Source organism: Delphinus delphis, chromosome 1 (genome assembly GCF_949987515.2).
Source record: "Delphinus delphis chromosome 1, mDelDel1.2, whole genome shotgun sequence".
Taxonomy (NCBI): domain Eukaryota; kingdom Metazoa; phylum Chordata; class Mammalia; order Artiodactyla; family Delphinidae; genus Delphinus; species Delphinus delphis.
Genome location: NC_082683.1, coordinates 135,974,457 through 135,996,575, shown reverse-complemented (window position 1 = coordinate 135,996,575; position 22,119 = coordinate 135,974,457). Strand labels below are relative to the sequence as shown.

At 40.3% G+C, this 22,119-nt stretch overlaps 1 protein-coding gene and 1 non-coding gene across 4 annotated transcripts in view; one reads left to right on the top strand and one right to left on the bottom strand.

Moving 5' to 3' along the window:
• The window catches only part of STX6 (syntaxin 6), a 45,156-nt gene that overhangs the window by 631 nt on the left and 22,406 nt on the right, over positions 1 to 22,119 (top strand). For all 3 annotated transcript variants that reach the window (XM_060035040.1, XM_060035031.1, XM_060035024.1), the window contains exons 2-3: positions 16,283 to 16,452; positions 17,597 to 17,691. In XM_060035040.1, coding sequence (XP_059891023.1) covers positions 16,283 to 16,452; positions 17,597 to 17,691 — 265 coding nt within the window. The remainder of the gene's footprint in view (positions 1 to 16,282; positions 16,453 to 17,596; positions 17,692 to 22,119) is intronic.
• On the bottom strand, positions 7,185 to 7,257 carry TRNAE-CUC (transfer RNA glutamic acid (anticodon CUC)). The gene has a single exon. It is a non-coding gene; the product is annotated as a tRNA-Glu (tRNA).

The window sequence follows — 22,119 nt, the reverse complement described above, 5'->3', positions numbered from 1 at the left end:
AAAGGGAAATGGCCCTCCTGAGCTTTGTAGTTGGCGTGCACGGGGGTGAGCTCCCATTGTCCATTGAGTTCGGAGCGCTGGCCCGCGGACTGGTGAGACCACAACATACCCAGAGGCGTCTGAGCACGTTTGCAGGCTGGGAGGCGGGGGCGCGAGGCTCCGGAAGACAACTCAATTCAGTGGGGGAGTTTTTACCGAGTAATGGGAGGGGAGGAAAGCAGCCGTTCAAACTCAGTGATGATATTGGAAGGAAAACAAAATGAAATCAGCCAAACCAAACTTTCCTTAGCTTTCTGTTAGCACCGGGATTTTCCCACAGTGCTAAAGGAAATGAGTGGTTTCTTTTTAACTCCCTGATTTCATCCAGGCTATTTGACAGGTTTCCCCCGTTTCTTCTGCCTTTCAGACTAGAACAGCCTTAACTTATTTTTCCCTATGAGCTGTCGTGACTCCATCTTTGATTGCTCAGTCGTTTGGAGATAGAAACTTTATTTGCACCGTTACATAGGCTTTATAGCCATTAAACAAATTCAGGAAAGATCGATTCTGTTGTTGTTATAACTTGTCAGCTTTTTTAAAAAATGTCAAACAAACGTTAAAATTCTGAGAACTGCAAAGTTCCGGAAAGATCAGTGCTGATAACCATATAAGTGTCCCTTTGCTTTAAACTAGTTGCTGCTAGCTTCCTATTTTTGTAGGGATAAAAGCTGACCAGTTGCTTGAGTGTGTGTGTGTGTGTGTGTGTGTGTGTGTGTGTGTGTGTGTGTTTTAAGGGTTCCTCTCAGAAAATTTAAGTGGTACTTTAGGTGAAATACTTTATTATGAATGATACAGTAAGATATATATTTTTTAACATTTCCCTAAAAAGATTTTCCTTCACCTGACTTTAATTTAGATAGGAAAATGCTGAGTTTAGATTATTAGTAATATGTGGCTCTCTATCTGGAAAATGTGTTGCTTATTAGAAGGATTCATTTTTAGGGGTTGTTTTTTTTTTGCGGTACGCGGGCCTCTCACTGTTGTGGCCTCTCCCCTTGCGGAGCACAGGTTCCGGACGCGCAGGCCCAGCGGCCATGGCTCACGGGCCCAGCCGCTCCGCGGCATGTGGGATTTTCCCGGACCGGGGCACGAACCCATGTCCCCTGCATCGGCAGGCAGACTCTCAACCACTGCGCCACCAGGGAAGCCCTAGGGGTTGATTTTTAAGTGTGAAAGCTGTGTGTTTTTTCCCTTGAATGAATGTTCTTAATGCTAAGGGTGCAAAGGTTATCTCTGGCAGTGGAGGCCATAGATAATCAGAATTTTTGGTTTGATTTTTAATGGAATTTGTGAAAATGCTAAATTGCTCTGCCATCTTGACTTTTTTTTTCTTGCTAGTGTCCAATACAGTTTGCCAAGGCTTGCTCACTGATTAGATATCACTGCTTTATTGGAACATTGGCCTGGAGTGTTGGTTGACTTTTACATGGTTTTAGCTCATGTCGTTAAGATGTCAAAACCTTCTGCTGAGGAAAAGTAAAATTAGCTATACGAGTATCTCCAGATTATGTGACGGAATATATGGAGAGCCATTCATGTAGTTCTGTTTATTAAAAGTTTTGAAGAAACGAAATTGAGCTATCTGTAATGAGGTGGATAGACCTAGAGTCTGTCATACAGAGTGAAGTAAGTCAGAAAGAAAGACAAATACCGTATGCTAACACATATATATGGAATTTAAGGAAAAAAATGTCATGAAGAGCCTAGGGGTAAGATGGGAATAAAGACACAGACCTACTAGAGAATGGACTTGAGGATATGGGGAGCGGGAAGGGTAAGCTGTGACAAAGCGAGAGAGAGAGGCATGGACATATATACACTACCAAACGTAAGGTAGATAGCTAGTGGGAAGCAGCCGCATAGCACAGAGAGATCAGCTCGGTGCTCGCCTAGAGGGGTGGGAGGGAGGGAGACGCAAGAGGGAAGGGATATGGGAGCATATGTATATGTATAACTGATTCACTTTGTTATGAAGCAGAAACTAACACACCATTGTAAAGCAATTATGCTCCAATAAAGAAGTAAAAAAAAAGTTTTGAAAGTGCACTGCACAGTGGAAAAATTAAAGATGCCTAAATTGTGGCACTTAGCCTAGGAGCTGATAGTCTAATCTGAGAAACAGCTCACCCCAGAATTAAGTAGAAATGACAGGTGGAAATGATTTAAGTGCCAAAGTGAATCCTACAGATGATTAACTCCCCCAGTAGTTCAGAGAAAGGCATCTCATTAGGAACAGTTACGACTGGAACAGCTTTGGAGGTAGTAGTAGGTCTTGAATTAAGTTTTGAAGGTGGGGAGCATTTAGATAATTCAGGCCTGTGTCTCTTCTGGACTCATCAAGAAGAGTCTCTTATTGGTCTTCCTGCTTCCAGTCTCTTTCCTCTTGCATCTGCCTTGGTTCTGTTGGATGAGTGCTCTCCAGAATGCAGGGTGAGCCACACATTCCATTTTACATTTCCTAGTAGACACAGTAAAAAGTAAAAAACAGGTGAAGTTAATTTTAATGTCATCGTTAACCTAGTATAGTGAAAATATTTCAACGTGTGATTAATCTAAAGATTATTAAATAAGATTTTACCCTTTTTGTACTGTCTTCAAAATCTGGTGTGTATTTTTCACTTACAGCACATCTCAATTTGGATGCTAAATTTTCATCAGGAACACTTTTTTTTTTTTTTTTTTTTTTTTGGCGGTACACGGGCTTCTCACTGTTGTGGCCTCTCCCGTTGCGGAGCACAGGCTCCGGACGCGCAGGCTCAGCGGCCATGGCTCACGGGCCCAGCTGCTCCGCGGCATGTGGGATCTTCCCGGTCCGGGGCACGAACCCGTGTCCCCTGCATCGGCAGGTGGACTCTCAACCACTGCGCCACCAGCGAAGCCCCATCAGGAACACTTGATCTGTATTTAGAGTTCATTAAACTTACAGTTGAAAAAGTATTCAATAGATTCACATACCCAAATTGTTCCAAATATACTTCAAAAATTTTCGGTAACTGAATTGCGTATCAGTTTTTAAATTTAAATTAATTAAAATTTAGTTCCACAGTCACACTAGCACGGTTCAGTAGTCACATGTGGCATCCATATTGGGCAGCACAGGTGTAGCTTTTCTAGAACCCAAGCAGGAGTTCCCTACTTAACATCACTGAGTGGCTGCCTGTTGCCTACAGAATAAAATCTCAGCACTTCCTGACCTCCTTGACATAGTCTTCCTCTACCCTCCGCTCACTCTGCCTGCCCTTAGCACAGAGCTCCGGCTTCACCAGACTCAGTACAGTGACGGTGGCCGCAGGACTGGATGCTCTTACTCTACATGCATCCACTCTGCCTGATGCACCCACTTAGCTTTCAGCACTCAGTGTCAGCATCTTCACTGCCTCCAGGAAGTGCTTCCTGTGGCACCTGTAACACATTATTGCACCTCTTCCTCTGGCTGTCTTTCATTACTTGATTGTGAGCTCTGAAGGTTGGAGAACTGTTTTTCCTGTATTTCCAGCCCAGCACCTTGAATATATAGCATAAATGTTGAATAAATTCTCTTTGGTGGTTGTGGTTAAGGAGTGGTGGTTCGTGGGTGGGAACCCTACCAGCAAAGGCGGGCATTGTGTGTTTAGAAATCATCAAGGAGAGCATCCCAGGTGCAGTAGGAAGTTTATTTGGAAAAGTAATAATAATAATAGTTAACATTTAAAGGATGCAACTCCTATGTCAGGCGTCACGTGCTAAGTAAGCACTTTATAAGAATTTTCACTTTATAAGAACAGTTTTGTGGTGTGGGTATTAGCCCCATTTTACACATGAGGAGCTGAGGGAGCACAGAGGGGTTGAATTACTTCCCCAGGCTCACCCAGCTAATAGGTAATGGACCCAGGATTCAAAATTCAGCTGCCTAGTTCTACTCACACTGTTAACACTTCTACAGGTACATCCACAGGTACAGGTAGAATAGGGTCAAGAAGAGTCTCTAAGAGGCCATTGGAGATTTTTAAAGCAGGGAAATGACATGAAATTAGGGTTTCGGGAATATTGATTTGGTAATAGTGTGGGATGCATCAGTGTGTAGAAAGATTAAAAAGGAGACCAGGGCTTCCCTGGTGGTGCAGTGGTTAAGAATCCGCCTTCCAATGTAGGGGACACAGGTTCGAGCCCTGGTCCGGGAAGATTCCACGTGCCTCGGAGCAGCTAAGCCCGTGCGCCACAACTGCTGAGGCTGCGTTCTGGAGCGTGCGAGCCACAACTACTGAAGCCCGTGGGCTTAGAGCCTGGGCTCCGCAGCAAGAGAAGCCACTGCAATGAGAAGCCCACGCACTGCAATGAAGACCCAACTCGGCCAAAAATAAATAAATAAAAATTAAAAAGGAGACCAGTTCGAAAGCTGTTTTAATTTAAATATGCAGTGATTAGTGCCTGAGTGTTTGAAGCTCGTCTTGTGAGGTTTTGACACTCTCGATGTCTTCTTGTTCAGAGCAGAATCCCAGAACACGGGAGAAAACTACCACAGTTGGGCAGATGTGGCCCTACCTGGCACAGACATTCACAGTGGTATTTTCACTACCAGAACCCCTAGCTCTACTGAATCAACTCAGGCCTGCCCCTAAGTTGTAGTTTGTCTAGTTGACCCTCTCCTGTGTGTTCTCACTGGGTGAGCTTGATTATTCCCATTGTGTCAGGTGGTCCCTGTTTATCTGTGCACGTCCTGCACCCCCGTCACTCTGACCCAACTCTCTCCTGTGTGTTTTTCTGTGTTTTCTACTAATTGTTTGACCTCCCCCATGCTATGGGGTGGATATCTTCCCCTTTTTTTCTTTTCCTTCACCCTCCTTAAAAATGCCTGCCTCTTCTTAGCTCTCTTTACTCCTGTCTCCTCACAGCCCTTCGGTCCCATGTCCACTTGGTCACTGGGGCCCATCAGTGCATCCCCTGGATCTCTCTGGAATCCTCTCTTCCTCTCTGGTTTTGGTTCCTCCACCCTAGTTCATGTCCTTGTTCTCTCGCACCTGAACTCTTCTAAGCAGCTTCTTCACCAAGCTTCATTTGCACTGCTGCCAGACGTGACCTCGGAGACACGTTCAGGTCACAGCTCTATTCGGAATCCTTCCTTCTGAAATACTTACCGAGTGTCTGTTTTCTGTGTGCCAGGGGCTGAGGGGACAGCAATGAACAAATGAGATCCCTGTCCTTACGAAGCTTATATTCTAGAGACAGACAGTAAACAAATGAACGAATATATGGTATGTCAGGTGGTGATAACTTCTGTAAGAAGAACAAAGCTGGGCGTAAAGGGAAAGGAAATGCATGTTCTGGGTGTAATTTTTCTTTTTATTTGACTTCCGGAGGCAGTGAGGTTTGGTGAAAGAACTGAGCTTTGTTAATCAAGCTGACCCAAGGTTGGGATCTCACTTCTGTCAATTACTTGGTGTAAGTTTTGGCACATTAGTTATCCTCTCTGAACCTGTTTCTTTATGTACAAAATTGGCTTAACAATGCCTGCTTTATTGGTTATGAGGATTAAATGAGTTAATGCATGTAAGTTGCCTCAGCACAGTTTGGAGTATGTATCAAGTGCTCAGTAAACATTCTCTTTTAACTGTCTATATATGTCTCCATCCAAACAGGCTGCCCTTTCTGAGAGGAAAGACCATGTCTTACTGGTTTTTTTTTTTTTGGAGTAACATTTAAAGTGATATATGCTCATTTTAGAAAACTTAGGAAGTAAAAATATAAAAAAGGATTAAAAATTCATTGAAATACCACCATCCAGAAATAGTTACAATTTTGGTGTTTTTTTAATCTGTTTCTATTAACAGTTTTATGTAATACTATCCATCAGTTTTTGATCTCTTTTTTTTTTTGATATAAATATATCAGTCACTGTCCTGAGAACATGACAGGGATTGTCTTTTTAATCCTTATGAAGTAGGTACTAGTATTATTATCATCTTACAAATGGAGAAAATGAAACTTAGAGAGTAAAAAAAAAACAAACTTACAATTCATAAGCCTGTAATTGGAAAGGCCAGGATTTATATAAATGGGTATTATTGTTGTTATTAATCATTAAGAAATTGTGATCATACTGTCTTAAATCTTTTCATCTGTATTTTTTTATATCCTTAAAATGCTTTTGGTGGGGAGGCTTTTTAATCACTGTATTGTATTTTGTTATATAAATGTGATATAACTTATCACCCAGGACAAGGTTTATTTTGTACCTAAATTTTTCACGGTTACAGTTAATATAGTGGCAAGCCTGCTTGTCACAGGTCTTCATTGCTGCTCCTGATTATTTCCATAGCCTGTAGTCCTGTAGCAGGTTTGCTAATTTAGAGGGGGTGCACATTTTCAGAGCTTCTGATGCATGTTGCCAAATTGCCCTCTAGGATACACCCCTAACTCCACTCGACTCACTACCCCAACCCCCAAAAGTTTGATGGGCCCATTTCCCTTGACCCCTTGCCTGTACTGAGTCTCCTTTTAAGAAATCTTAATTAATTTGCTAGGTGAAACATACCATATTTGAATCATGTTGTTTTCATCATTATGTTCAGTAGGTGTTACATAGTATTTGTTTGATGAGTGAGCCCACATTGAGTTTTGGGTTCTGTAGTTTTTTTCCCTCTCTTGTTTGCAACTTCTAATCAGAATAAGCCACTAAGAAATTGAGTGGTGGAATATGAGAGTACTTTGGTACCAAGTGAGCCTCTCCTATAGGTAAAAGGCATGAATGTTGTGGTTCTTTAATATTTTGCTGATTTGGAGGTGTTGTGTGCCCGAACAAGGACAGTTTTATTTCCAGATTCTTAGCTGTAGATCTGTGTTGAAATAAAGGCGTAAGTAAGCAGATGAGCAAGATAGTGTATGTTACATTGTATTATTCTCTAACCATCTCTGGTCTGTGTGTACAGCCTTTTAAACACTAGATTATGAGCTCCTTGAAGGCAAGCATTGTGCATTTTAGTCACACTGTTGAAAAAACTGTTTATTGGTATAGTCACTGTGAAAAAATTATCCTTATTTAGCGAGTAATTTTATCCAGTAAAATTGAATGTAAGTCAGGTCTCATTTTCTACTTTTTAAAAATCAACCACATGTTTCTTTCTTTTTTTTTTTTTTTTGGCTGTGCTGTGTGGCTCATGGGATCTTAGTTCCCTGACCAGGAATCGAACCCGGGTCCTCAGCAGTGAGAGCGCGGAGTCCTGACCACTGTACCATCAGGGAATTCCCCAATCAGATGTTTCACTGTAAAAACCACTTTGCAGACATTTGTTATATTGAATTAGGCATTTATTGAATGCCTAATAACTCTATTTGGCTCCTGAAATTATAGTCTGGTTTGGAGAACACTGTGCAGATATGTGAAACAGTGTAGGTGAAAGACAATATACTTTGCGTGTAAGAGTTTGGAATAGAGCTGAGATACTGTGGAGACTGAAAAAACTTGGAAAGACCCCCAGGGGGAATGTTGGTCAGTGACACTTTAGTGAAGCAAGTAGGGCCTCAATCTGGGCCTTGAAGGAAATGTCTGCTTTTCATTTGCAGAGGTGTAAGGACTCTTCCAGCTGGGGAAGCAGTGAGTGAAAGTAGAGCCAGGAATGAGGAAAGGGAGGATGAGAAGAAGACCTGCCAAGTGAAACAGATTTTGTTTCAGTGAGAAATCAGGTTGGAGATTAAAATCGGCCAGTTTTGGGGTGGAGGAGGCGTGGAATACCCAGCTGAGAAGTTTAAAGTTAATGTTTCCTATCGTAAATTCTTAATCAGGAGGTGGTTTTAACTAGCAGTTACTATGCACTTGCCTATGGTCAAACAACTTCTGAGGGCTCAAACCCAGGTCTTCTGATTCCACAAAGAAAATAGATTTGTCTGGAGCCTTTGCAGAGATGGGATTGAATAGGTACCGGAAGACCCCTCATGCTCTGGGTCAGCAGAACTAGAGGCCAGAAGACAAGAAGTCTGAGCCCCCGTTCTCTTATTTGTTTAATGAGTGCAGACTAGTTATCGTGAAAGTTCCTTCTAGATCTAAAATCCAGTGATGCAACTTAAGTAGAGGTTGTGCAAGGTGAGAAGTAAGAGGAAGAGTCAAAGATGATGCTTGTCTAGACAAGTATCAAATCTTGGAAAATAGTGTCCCTGTTGACTAAAATGAGGAAGTTAGAGAAGGAAGCTTTTTTTTTTCTGTTTCATTTTGTTGTATGAATATTTACTGTTTTGTAGGGAGGCTACGATTGCTTTGGTTTTAGGCAAATGGAATGATTCTGTAGGCAGCTAAAAATTTAGGAATTAGTCCTGGGTGAGAGGTTAGGGTTGGAAATGCAGTGGGGAGTCCTCAGCTTCAAGGAATCTTTTGAACCTGCTAGTATTGGTGAGCACCTAGAAGCTATAAAAATAGTGCTGAGAAATACTGGGACCAAGTGGAGGAAGAGGAAAGAGAAAATTAGTAGAAGCTAGAAGAGCACAATGTCACAAAAACAAGGAAGTGAGAGTTTCAAGAAAATAGGCTGTGGTGTCAAGTACACTGGAAATGAGGACGAGTTCAAGTCACCCATGACTTTGACCTGCAGTGTCATTGGTGGCAGTAGTGGTATCCCAGGGGCATTGTGGAAGCAGCAGCAAGTTGAGGTCAAAATTATATATAACTGTAGGAAACTAAGTGAAGACTCTTTTTTTTCCCTCCAGGAGAATTATTGCGAAAGATATTATCACAGTGAAGTTGAATTTGGAAATGGCAGTAAGGTCAAGTGCAGGTGTGTGTGTTTTTCCCCTTAAATACAAACGATGTGAGTGTGGAAGTCAAGCAGTAAAAAGAGCTTCTCACCTAGCCCAAGGGGTTGGTGGTAGAACAGGTTGGTGGGATATGGGGTAGAAGGGTGACAGGGTTGCAGAGGTTTGCCCAGCCTAGATTTTTCAGGTTTCATTAGTAGAGTGGAAACCATCTGCCTTCACTAGCCTCTCAGGGTGTTGATGAAACAGGGACCCCACTGTAAAGAGACATGCAGGATGGGTGCTGCCCCAGGTATAGGTGTTGTGGCTTATTGTGTTTTTCCAAAGGTGGCCACCCCAATATACATCCTGTCCTATTTGCTTTTCTTAACTTGTGAAGCTGGCATTCTTCTATCAAGCTGGGGTCCTCATTCCTTTTCTTTGAACCCAGGCAGACCTTTGTAACTGCCTCGACTGACAGAGTGAGGCAGAAATGACACTGCTTGACTCCTGAAGCTTTCGTCACAAAAGACAACCAACCAATTCAGCTTTCACCTGCATCTTTCTGACTTGGGACACAAGTCCAGCTCTACTGAAGCCACTCTGCTGGAGCACGCACGTGGAGAGACTACGCAGACACAGAGATGCTACCGAGGAGCACCTGCTTCTGCGGCCCCAGCCTGGCAGTCTTTCAGCTGAGGCCCCAGACATTGTGGAGCGGGGACAAGCCGTCTCTTCTGCGTTCGGCATGAATTCCTGACCCACAGACTCCCCATAAGAAATGGTCATTTGATGCCATTAAGTTTTGGGGTAACTGTTATACAACCACAGTAACTGGAATGGATGCCAGTTCAGAGCCGATTAGCAGGGTCAGAGAAGAAAGGAGAAATCAAAAGGCTGATGGAGGCTGCAGCTATGGTTATCCTGCAATTCGTTGGCCCAATTGAATGACAGATTCCGGGAAACAAAAGCTCCCTAATGGCTAAAATACTTCTTCCTCCCATCTTACCAACAAATTTAGTGAGATCCAGATAAGAAATTATTTTATGGACACCTGGATGTATTGCCTGAAGCCCTAAGGGTTGGTTGGGATGGTGAGCCTTTTACCATGGTGGAACAGACTGGAATGTTATATGGCAGGGGCTCAACTAGCAGTGACCAGGGGTTAGTGCTGGGCTGGCTTCAAAAACAAACTGGGGGGGCTTCCCTGGTGAAGTGGTTGAGAGTCCACCTGCCGATGCACGGGACACGGGTTCATGCCCTGGTCTGGGAGGATCCCACATGCCGCGGAGCGGCTGGGCCCGTGAGTCATGGCCGCTGAGCCTGCGCGTCCGGAGCCTGTGCTCCGCAACGGGAGAGGCCACAACAGTGAGAGGCCTGCGTACCGCAAAAAAAAACCAAACAAACTGGGGGACTTCCGTGGTGGTCCAGTGGTTAAGATTTCGTGCTTCCAATGCAGGGGATGCGGGTTCGATTCCTGGTCGGGGAACTAAGATCTCACATGCCACATGGCGTGGCAAAAAACAAAACTGGATTGGTTAGTCCTGCCAGTGTCAACTCTTTATTTATAAGGAATGGAAGAATCTGGTTTTGAAAGCTTAGATGAAAGCTTTATTTTTGCCTGAAAGATACATTCTTCAAAGATGTGGACTGTGTTTTCATTTTTGACAGTTGCTTACTGGGAAAGAAGCTCTGTGTTACAGGTGGTCCCATGGGCACTGGCATGGCTTGCAGTGAAGGACCTTCATTCTGGTGGTCATAAGGAGTTCATATCCATGAGGATATGATGGGTCCCATCATTTTGATGGGCCGTTTGGTGGACAGCAAGGGAAAGAGGCTCATCTGTAGTATTTCCAATGCTGTGACTCTTGTTACTCATGAAACGTGTAAGACAAAACTGACTTTGGAAGCATCTGCAACAGATATAGGAGCAGAACATCTGCTTGACTGTTGTAGGAGATAGCCATCTCTCTCCTTCAGTGGACTGAAAGATTTCTCTGGGTCAGGAGCTAAACCTGTAATTCCGAGGAAAGCAATTGGCAAGTTTTTGGTGAAATGGTGTCAGACATGATACCCAAAGCTGTCTGTGAGCAGATTATTATTTACCAAGAAGATTGCTAAACTGAAGAGCTCCAAAAATTCGAGGTATACATGACCCCTCATAGAAAGTTGTGAGTGTCAGACTTTAATCATTCCCATTACGCACTTGGAAGAAAAACCTGAAAAGAGCTGCACCTAACTCTACAGGAAACAGAGGCAATATCTTGTGATTTTGACCTTTCTGGAGAGCACAGATGAAAGTGGATCACTGTTGACTAAGGAGTCGGCAGCTGCAGCGCTGCCCACAGCATGCTCACATGGGCTCACTGTGTGGTGAGCACTAACTATGGAGTAGGTGATGCTGGGCATGCCTGTGTGGGAAGTGCCTAACTAGTCAATTCATGCAGAAACAACTCCCTTACCTTTCCTGGGAAAGTAGGTGAAGAAAATTCCACCAGCTCTTCTCTGCTGAAACCCTCACAAATATCAAACAGCTGTCGTGGTTATATACTCCTCTGTCCTATTCATCTGTTTCCTTGGAATGACAGGTGATTCTAAATATTTAGTCCCAGATATTTACAAATAGTTCTGAATTGAGCAGGTTGTCTCACTAGGTAGGGTCTTGTACATTATTACATTGTGTCTTGTATTTCTTGAAACTATTCAGAAATTCTAAGTTCTTTGGTATATTCTGGTTACCATTAATATTTGGCTTAAAAATAGGTTTTGTCTGTGACACACGTTTTCTCTTCATTCATGCCTTCTTTTTCAGGGTAATGCTATGCTGAGTTGATATTGGAAGAAGAAAAATTGGGAGATGTTTTAAACTTTGAGGGACCCTGTTAGTTGCTTTTAAGATAGGATTCCTTGACATACCGCGTGTTCTGGCTTTTCAAGATCTGAACCATTCCTGACGGTTCCCACCTTTGTGATCCCTTAAAACGTGTCTTAGAAATGTAAACTAAGACTACTTTGATTTTCTCATGTCTGTGCTATTAAATGAAAACTAAAAATGAAACCTCTTTGAAAAATAAGAGATTGAGAGTGGAATAAGCCAGGTCACTGGCCAGGCCTGTTGGGTTTTGAATGTTGTCCTGGGAATGCTTTGCAGCATTTTTCTAATTCCTGCCATTTCTTTCATTTCTTCTTTAGGACATGCACAAGTTCTTGCATGCTTAAGGACTCCTTGATTTCACTCTGTGCTGCAAGAATTGAGTCTACCCACCTGCCCCTCCTCCCCCTCGAGTCTGAAAGTGTGGCCCTTGGATCCCAAGGGGGTCTCAATATCCTTTCATAGAAGAGCCCCTCAGCTTAAACTGCTTTGCATGATACTACTCAGATGTTATTTGCTTTTTTCCATCATCTTGACAATAACACTGATGGTGCAAACTGCTGGTGCCGTAGCCTAAATCAAGGCAGTGGCACCAAACTGTACTAGTAGTCATTGTATTCCTCCCTCACAGTGAAAAGAAAAATGAGAATCATATTCCTTCAAGAATGTTCTTCATGAAACAGTAAAAAAAAAAAAAAAAAAATTTATCAAATCTTGAGTCCCAAGAACACCTTTCCTCATTTTTTTAAAAGTTATAATTTACCTACAGTAAAATTGACCCTTTTTAGTGTATACTTCTGTGAAATTTGACAAATGTGTATGGTCAGTAGCGACCACCTCCACAAATAAATTTCAGGACAGATCCATCACCCCTAAAAGTTTCTGTGTCCCCCTTCCCCCATGCCCAGCATCTGGCAACTACTGATCTATTTTCTGTCCCTATAGTTCTGCCTTCTCCAGAATGTTACAGAAATGAAATCATACGTTGTGTGGCCTTCTAACTTCTTACATTTTGCATAATGCATTTGAGATTTGTCCATATTGTTGCATGTATTTGTGGTTTGTTTCTTTTTATTGCTGAGTAGTATTCCATTGTTCAGATGTACCACAGTTTTCCATTCCTTAGTTGAAGGACATTCGGGTTGTTTTCAATTTTTGGCTGTTACGACTAAAGCTACTATAAGAATTTGCAGGTTGTTGTATGAACCTGTGTGTTTTTGTATCACCTTGAAGTGGGGTTGTTGGGTCATAATGGTAAGTGTATGTTTTGTATTTTTTTTTGTTTTTGTTTTTTATAAATTTATTTTATTTTTGGCTGCGTTGGGTCTTTGTTGCTGCGTGCGGGCCTTCTCCAGTAGCTGCAAGCAGGGGCTACTCTTTGTTGCTGTGTGTGGGCTTCTTATCGCGGTGGCTTCTCTTGTTGTGGAGCACGGGCTCTAGGTGCGCGGGCTTCAGTAGTTGTGGCTCACGGGCTCTAGAGCGCAGGCTCAGTAGTTGTGGTGCACGGGCTTAGTTGCTCCATGGCACGTGGGATCTTCCCGGACCAGGGCTTGAACCTGTGTGCCCTGCACTGGCAGGAGGATTCTTAACCACTGCGCCACCAGGGAAGCCCCTGTATGTTTAATTTTAAGAAACAGCCACACTGTTTTCCAAAGTAGCTGTACAGTTTTGCATTTCTACCAGTAATGAATGAGAGTTCCAGTTACTCCACCACCTGGTCAGCACTTGGCATTGTCAATTGGTTGGTTAGTTGTGTGAAGCCATTCTAAGTTTGTAGTGGTATCTCATTGTGGATTTACTTTGCATTTTTCTGATGACTAATGATATTAGGCATCTTTTCATGTGCTAGTTGTCATTTGTATGTCGTCTTCTAGTGAAGTGACTGTTCAGATCTTTTGTCCATTTTTAAATTGAGTTTTCTTAAGTTTTGAGAGTTTTTTTAAAAAAAATATATTGTAGATACAAGTCATTAATCAGACATGTAATGCACAAATGTTTTCTCTCGGCCTTAGTACACATTTTAATACTCTGTGGGATGAAATGAGAGAGTGCATGAAACACTTTGGCTGTATTGTGAGCTAAGATGGTGACTCCAGGGAAAGCACTTCTGTGATCCAGCTGTGAGCTGAAATAGCTCGTTTTTTCCTCCATAGAATCTTATTTATTCTTAAAAGAATGACTCGCAAACTGGTTATTGAGATTTGCATATGTTCAAAAATCTCAAAATTATCTTGAGATTTTCTCAAAAATGAATGAGGTGAACCTGTCACTTCTCAGAAAACTGACAGTATTTTTGTGGATGATGAAATTAGAGCCTTTTTTTAAAAAATAGAATTTTGGAAAGCTTGTATCAACTGCTATCATCTTACAGATTCCCAGTAGTTAAGTTTTTCTGATGGAATTGGTGGTGATATTATTATATGATTTTGGTTATTGTATAATGAAATGAGTCAGCATTTGGAAAATCTTTGATGCTCAGTAAACTAATACTTTACAAATGACCAGTACGTGATGCTGTAAAATCATATGTGGGTAGAACATCCCTTCACAATACAGGATGGAGCAGTGGGTTGTAATGTATGAGAATATACAACGTCTTTGGTACAGTCTCAGCTTCCACGTTGCAGCTAACCTTTAAGAAACTGCCACTTGTTGAGTTTTTGTATTGTGTCAAGAAAGAATATCCACAATTATCTGAAAAGACTGTTAAAATACTCCTCCCTTTTCCAACTACCTATCTGTATGAGGCTGGATTTCCATCATATACTTCAACCAAAACGTATGTCAACAGACTGAATGTAGAAGCAGATGTGAGAATCCACCTGTCTACTGTTAAACCAGATATTAAAGAGATTTGCAAAAATGTGAATCAGTGCCACTCTTCTTACTAAATATTGTTGTTTTAGAAATTTTTGGCGAAAACATTAACATATCATAATTTCATCATTATGTTTGATTAATTGGTAAATATTTTTAAATATCTGTTTGAATTTCTAATACAGTGAGTGGCAACAGATAGAGTCCACATTAATCTGAGTTCTTTGGAGTCTTCAGTAATTTTGAAAAGCGCAAAAGAGCCCTGAGACCAAAAAAGTTTATGGATCACTGCTTCAGAGTTTAATTCCGGCATCCTAGTTGTCTGCTGGTGTGGAGAACGTGGTATACCCTAGCCTGAGGCTTCTAGTTCTCAAAAAGGAATTCAGATTTCCTTTACAGAACTGATAATTTTCATATTCTTTAGAATGAGATATCATTTTAGATACCTTTTTAACTCTGTCTTCTGTTGTCATAGAGGACATTCAACACTTACAAATAAACCAAGTACTTCATATTATGGCAAAATGTATACCTCTTTCTTTACCAAATCAGCCAGAAACCTCAGTATAGAGTAAAAATAGCAGATTGACATCTCACTTACTTAGTCCTTCTTCTTTTTGTCTCAATAGAGTTTCTCTTTGGCGCTAAAAGCATAAGACTGATGTGAGAGGAAAAATGAGGGGACTTGCCTAACCCGTGAACTGGTTATGAACATAGCCTTGGTAGATTCATTGTTGGCTGCGTAGCTCAGTGATTTATTTGGCTCGTCCCAATGGCTGTATTCTCTATTTAACATTCAGCTTTTTAGCTCTCATCAGTATTCACAGTCCAAGATTTTGTAAGTCACCTTTCTTCATGTTGTTAGTGCTGTCTCCGCTGGTACTTGAAATGTCCGAGGGAATAGGATGCGTGCAATTTCTGTTTTAAAGCAATAGGTAACGAACACACTGATTGAACACCCAGAAGAACTGGTTAAGAAATCATAGAAGGATCAAAACAGATCTCTTAGTTTAGGAGCATGAAGGTTATAATCTTTGTACACAAGAGACCATGATTATAAAATGAGTCCTTTATGGCTTTTATATGTGGTAGTGTTAGATTATAATATTTAAATGGTGGATACTGGCCCAATGGCAGGGGCAGGCGAGGAGTTTTTAAGACCTTGGACTGTATCTAATCTGAAAGCAAAATAGGCCGTCGCTCTTATGGCCTAGTCTCACTCCCGAAACATGAAGCACACGAATCTGCTGTACAGAGTTGCTTAATCCAGGAAAGTAGATAAATTGAAAGCTAATAATGTTTAGGAATCTTCTAATGAGATGTTGGATTTTAAAATGTCTCAGATTAAAATAGTTGCCTTCTAAAAGACTAGCTGTGTAAGAGTAACCTTTCCTTCTATCCTTTTTTACCCCTCTTCCACACGAACCTCCCCAGGAAAAGGAAAGTTGTTTTAGAACCTTTTCTTCTGAATATAAATTACTTCACTCCAACTGGCAACATGTGTGAATGTTAACGGCCCTTTAGTTAATTTATATTATAGCTTCTTAGACTACTTTTAAGGACAGTCCGTTAGAAAAATTAAATTTTGTCCTTCACAAACAGACTTGGTAATTATAGCTGCTTAAGTAGAGGCTGTTTTATTTTGAAATGAGCTGAGAATATAATACTCAGCCTATTATTTTAAAGTTTTGAACTTTGATATTTGTCCATGAAGAGCCTTCTGTAACGACTTAAAAACACTTTGGGGAATGGTGGTTGCTGAGGATGGTGTCTGATCGTAAAGGTTCACCTAAGTCTTATAAGTTGCTCGTGGAACATGCTGTCTCATATCTCTCCTTTCCCTTCACCTGAATACAGAGAGGTACAGAAAGCAGTCAACACTGCACAGGGATTGTTTCAGAGATGGACAGAGCTCCTCCAGGACCCATCCACAGCCACGAGGGAAGAAATCGACTGGACCACCAACGAGCTGAGAAACAACCTCCGGAGCATAGAATGGGATCTAGAGGACCTTGACGAAACCATCAATATCCTTTTCTGCAGTGTCTGTGCCACATGAGGCAAGCAGACAGATGGACAAGTTTCATCTAGATGTCTCAAGTACATAGATTAGATATTGCCTTTTATCATTGATTGATGTTGCCCTTATTCGTACCATGACGCACTTAAAATCGTTGACCAGTAATCTAAGGTAGAGTAGTCAAATCCTGCAACGTGAAGGTGGCATAGTGCAGTGATTTTGAGCTTGGACCCTGGAGTCAGACTGGATGTGGAGTCCATAATTTCTATTAATCACAATGACCCCGGGGCACCTTTTAAATTATTAAAAGACAAATGTGTTCTCTAAAACTAGTGGAAGAAAATATGTGAGGGAGTGGGATCAAAAGCACAGTTACAGGGAGATATGTCTTCCCTCGAGGTAGGAGGGATGAGAAAAAGATTGGGGGAGATAGAGAAATTGTGAGATAAGAGGACAAAAGTTTTAATAGATACTCGTCATTCAGCAATAGTTATTGAGTGTGCTATGTGCTGGACATTTTGTTAGTTACTGAGATTGGATTGATAAGCAAAACTATACCAGCCCTTGTAGAATTTACCGTGGGAGTATAGAGGGACTTGGGGGCGGGAGAAACAGACATTAGTCAAATATTGACACAAGTGTATACTTGCAGATGATAAGAGATAAGTACAGAGAGCCATGTGAGTGACACGGGGCAGCAGAACCAAGCTGGGGGTGAGGAGAGCAGGAAAGCTTCACAAAAGAAGCCTCGATCTCTAGGTTAAGAAGCAGAGTTAGCTTCTTGACAGAAGTGGAATGAGTTGGAATGGCAAATGAAAACACCTTGCTGTTTCCCAGGACAAAAGCTGTCCTGGGAAAGGTGATCTGGAGTCAAAAAACGTGCTGGCAGGCATCTGGAAGAGCCCAGCTCAGCTGTGGTCAGACACCCATGGGTTTGCAGTGAACCCAGGCAGGTCATCTCTGCCTCAGGGCACAAGGATCCTCATCTGGCTGTGGGCAGAGAAAGTTTGAGAATGATTAGTGCCAAGTTGACTATGTGTTCAGAAACGCTGGGCCAGATTTTATTGCTGTGAGAGATTCTGTGGTTTCACATGATGTTGGTTGTTAGGTTTTCGATGATGAAATTGCTTTACCTTGACTTTTTGACCCACGCATAGTCGAAGCAAATCCTAGGAAATTCAACCTCGATGCAACCGAATTGAGTATAAGAAAAGCTTTCATCACAAGTACTCGGCAAGTCGTCAGGGTAAGGGATGTGATCTTACTGTGTAATTTGTGCAAGAAATAGCCAGACTTCTCTGAACTCTTCCCTTTAATTTAAACTAATAGGTCAACTCTGAAACTCCTTTTTAATATGAATTAAATGCCAGTTTTCTACATATTTCTCTGATTGAAAAGAAATCTGTTTTTAGTATCGGTCAGCCTTTTTTCTCAGAGCAAAAATGAGAGAGTAGGCTGCTGGCTTTGGGAAGGTTACTGTAATCTTCCTGTCCATACCTCTCATTCCTCCAAAGCAGTTATCTTTTTTCCTCTTTACTTCTTAGTATACTGTATTTCTAGACAAAAAGAAGAACTGCTATTGTAGAAACCATTTGCTTTCCTGATTGATTGGTAATCCCTTTGCATTGTGAAGGGTACTCTTACTGGGTTTGGATGGCGGCCTCTTCCACCATCTGAATTGCTTCTGGAACTCTTGCAACCCATTTACTGACATTTCCATATACAACGGCTTGACAGCCTTTCGGGAGTTATCCAGAGCAAGTAAGCATCTATCAGCGTGTAAAAAATCAGTCCAAGGGAACAAATCTGCAGTCTCAAATTATTTAGATAATAACCTATTATTTAAAAAACCTAAGAGAAAATAGCATTTAAGTGAAATCTTGTATCGTTAAGATATGTTTGTATTTTGAAACTATATGGCTAAGCCAGTTGATTAGCATAACTAGATGTAGGAGAACCACCTGTCTTTAACATATGTACTAGAAAGCAGCTTCCTTGAATAAAAAGACTTGGGATCATACCAGTGCTAACATATGGCTTTTTAAGAGTCATCTTAGGCGGGAACCTTGGTGTGTGCTTGCCAAAGACTCCATGTCATGTGATTTCCTTTTGAAATTATTTCAGATGGTAGGTTATCACTGCACTTTAAATATTCTTGTTCCTTTACTCATTAGTTGCCTTTCTGTATCCATGTACCTAAATTGTTTAGAAATAAACCCACATTGTAATGGGGGCAGTAACCTTTTTGGACCTAGGTGCCCCATCTATACGATGAACATTTGGATTAGACGCTCCTAGTCTCTAGCCAGTTCAGAGGCTATTCTGATAAGGAAGCCCTGTTGTTGGGTGATGTATTTTTTCGGTAAGGTAAATAATTTCCCAACTCCTTATTTTATAAATGTAGTATGTGCTTTTTAAATTTTTTGTGATAGATTTTTCTGAAAATGACTTCTGTAGATGTTGGTATTTAAATGGTGCCTTGCAGTGAAGCGTATATTCTTGACTTTAACCATTATATTTGTTTTTCTGCAAGGTAGTACTTGTAAATTCTGCAAATTGAAATTCAGAGGTCAACATAGTAAAAGTTAAGTGAGTTGGTATAATTGGAAGTATAATCCAAAGTTCATTTTATAATAATTGAAAAGCTTTTTGAAGTATGTTCTTTGAAAGAAGTATTCTAAATCAAGTCCATACTTCATAATGTTGCAGTCCTTTTATAGTTGAGATCTAAACTATACTCAACTGTGTGACCCAACTGAATGTTTTAGAGTTTTTAATCATTCTTCTAATTTATGACTCCTTTTTGAAAGCTGTTACTATTTGCTGGTGATGGGTTAATAGTACCTAACTGAGTTTTTGCTCATCTGATTTTAATAAATTCTAATTGAGGTTTTGTAGAAGAGAAGTGGTAATTGATGCTAACTTGATTTTTTTTAAAAACATTGTGTTGATTCAATATTATTGCATTCAGCTGAACAGTATTTGTATCCAGAACTCTCTGGGTTCCACTTGGAGGACACTGATATTGTGGGATCAGGGAGTTAGCAATTTGGGGAAATGAAACACAAGACCAAGCCCAGATTAGGAATTTGTACATCACAAGTTTATGTAAGCTCCTGTTACTATTATCAGTGGGTTTTCATTTAGTTGCTTAAAGGAATACCTTTTGACCCACAGTGTATGCCAATTGTGCTTTCTCCGTCTTAGGGCATTATACATCTGTTGTTGCTGTTCTACCTGAAGAACTAAATCTTTCTCTTGTGTTTGTTCTCAATTAACGTCCACTGTTTTTGCTTTTTAATAAGTTACTTTTGTTTATCTTCTCAATGTCCACTGTGTTTTAATAAGTCATTTTTGTTTAAAAAGTTTTGTATATGTTTTTCAAAACGTCTTTTAAGTTCGTACAGTTTTTATTAAGTTTTGCTGGCAGTTTTTACTAAAGAAAGCAAAACATTCTTGTTTTTGTTTATATAAGCTTGGTATTTTTGAGGTCATCATTTTTACATTTGTGGAGTCACGTATACATCAGAGTTTTCGCTTGTGAGATGTTCGTGTTATGGAAATCTATTGCAGAAGTGACGTGGGGTTAATTTAGTAGTGAAAGGTTTTGCAGTGAATGGCAGAACAGTGAGAGAGGTGAGGAGACCTGAGTTCTAGGCTCAGCTGAGACCTTAATACATTTTCAGCGTGGCAAGTCATTTAGCCTCTCTGGATCTCAGTTTTATCAATTAAATGATCCTCACTAACATTCTCCAACTTTGTTTAAACTTTCAAAGGCAGTCAGAACTATAGCACCGCCTCCCCAAAATCCAACCTCTTAAAACCCAAGAATTGTTGGTAGTCAGTTATAAGTCAAGATAGAAATGGCTTTGGTTAATCAAAAAGGGTGAGTCGTACTCTGTGGTTACAAATGACACTGGGATGGGACTCCTCTGAGTGGGAAGCACTGGGATTTACAGTGTGCCGTTCACTCAGCTTGGAAGATGGCATAAAATGGGAACAGGAGCATAAACAACCGGGACCGTTGTTGTTCTTTTGGCAGGTGAGCCATTTTTTATCGATGCTAACTGCTGTCTTGACTGCTTGTTCTAAACTTCTTGTATTAGAAAGAAGATGAGGAAATTCCCTGGCGGTCCAGTGGTTAGGACTCCACGCTGTCACTGCCAAGGGCCCGGGTTCGATCCCTGGTCGGGGAACTACCCACAGTGTGGCCAAAACAACAACAAATAACTGTTTTTTTTTTTTAAAAAAAAAAGATGAGTAATTATGTTTTTGGCATGACAGGTGGTTAAAAAATGCTCAAAACTGTTTAGTGACATAGTTTAAAATTCCATATCCTAATAAGAAGGTAATCTGTGGTATGGTATCTGGCAACTTTTACACTACATAAAAAAAGTACCATCCTGAAAGTGAAGGCCATAGCTCTTTACCATCTGCCATGGCCCCAAACAGGATGCGTACCACACAGCTGTTGAGTTCACTGACCATCAGAGCTAACATATACCCCCACACACATATTTTATTAAACAGAAAATTTTTAAACTGGAACTTTAAACCGTGTATTTCATTAAAGTAACGCGTGCTCATTTCAAAGAAAATTAGAAAAATTTTACAAGAGGAAAAAATAGAAAAACCTAAACTCAAAATAAGAAACGTAAACACAAAACTTTGTTGTGTTTTTTTTTATTTTTGTTGTGTTTTTTACGTAGTTGTGATCATACTATTATGCAGTCATAAGCATTTTTTATTTTAATTTTTAAAATTAAAAGTAATTCATACTATTTTTAAAATGCAGATAATTTTGATTAAGAAAGGTGAAATGTCCCTCCATTCTGTAATTCCACTCCCTAAAAAAAAAATCACAATTTTAAGTATTTTTTCTAGCCATTTTGTAGACATTGAAGTACACTTTTAAAAGAAATGACATTAGTCTGTAATTTTTTTCTATGAAAAAATATTGTGGACATAGTCTTATGTCAGTACAGATATATCTAGACCAGTGCTGTCCAATAGAAATACTAAAATGCAAGCTATCTTTAATTTTCTAGTAGTCATATTTTAAAAGTAAAAAGAAACAGTGAATTTAATGTATTTTTTAACTTAGTATATCCAGAAGATTATTATTTAAACATATAATCAATATAAAAGTAATAGAGATTTTTTGTTAAATTTTTAAAACTTTTTTTTACTAAAACTTCTAAGTCTGGCATATATTTTACGCTTAAGGATATGTCAATTCAGAAGTGAACTTTTCATTGGGGATACTTCATCGCATTTAGAGTTTATAATACAGTTGAAAAGGTTGATTTGCACACCATGTATTTTCCAGACATGTGAAAGTTTTCCAGTAATTGAATTTAAATCCAAATTAATTAAAATTAAATAAAATTAAAAATTTAATTCCTCAGTTACACTGGCTTCATTTCATGATCTCAATACGTAACCGTAATTGGCTAATAGTTATTGGATAGAGTAGATTTAGATTATCCTTTTTAATGGTTGCATACTTTATCAGTCCCCACAATGACCCTATAAAATATTATACAGAAGAAACAGGCACTTAGAAAAATTGAGTAATTTGCACAACTTTGCATAGTTACTAAAAAGCGTAACTAAGCTTGAACCCAGGTCTTTGACATGAAAGACTATGCTCTCAACCTCTTCTCTAACCTGG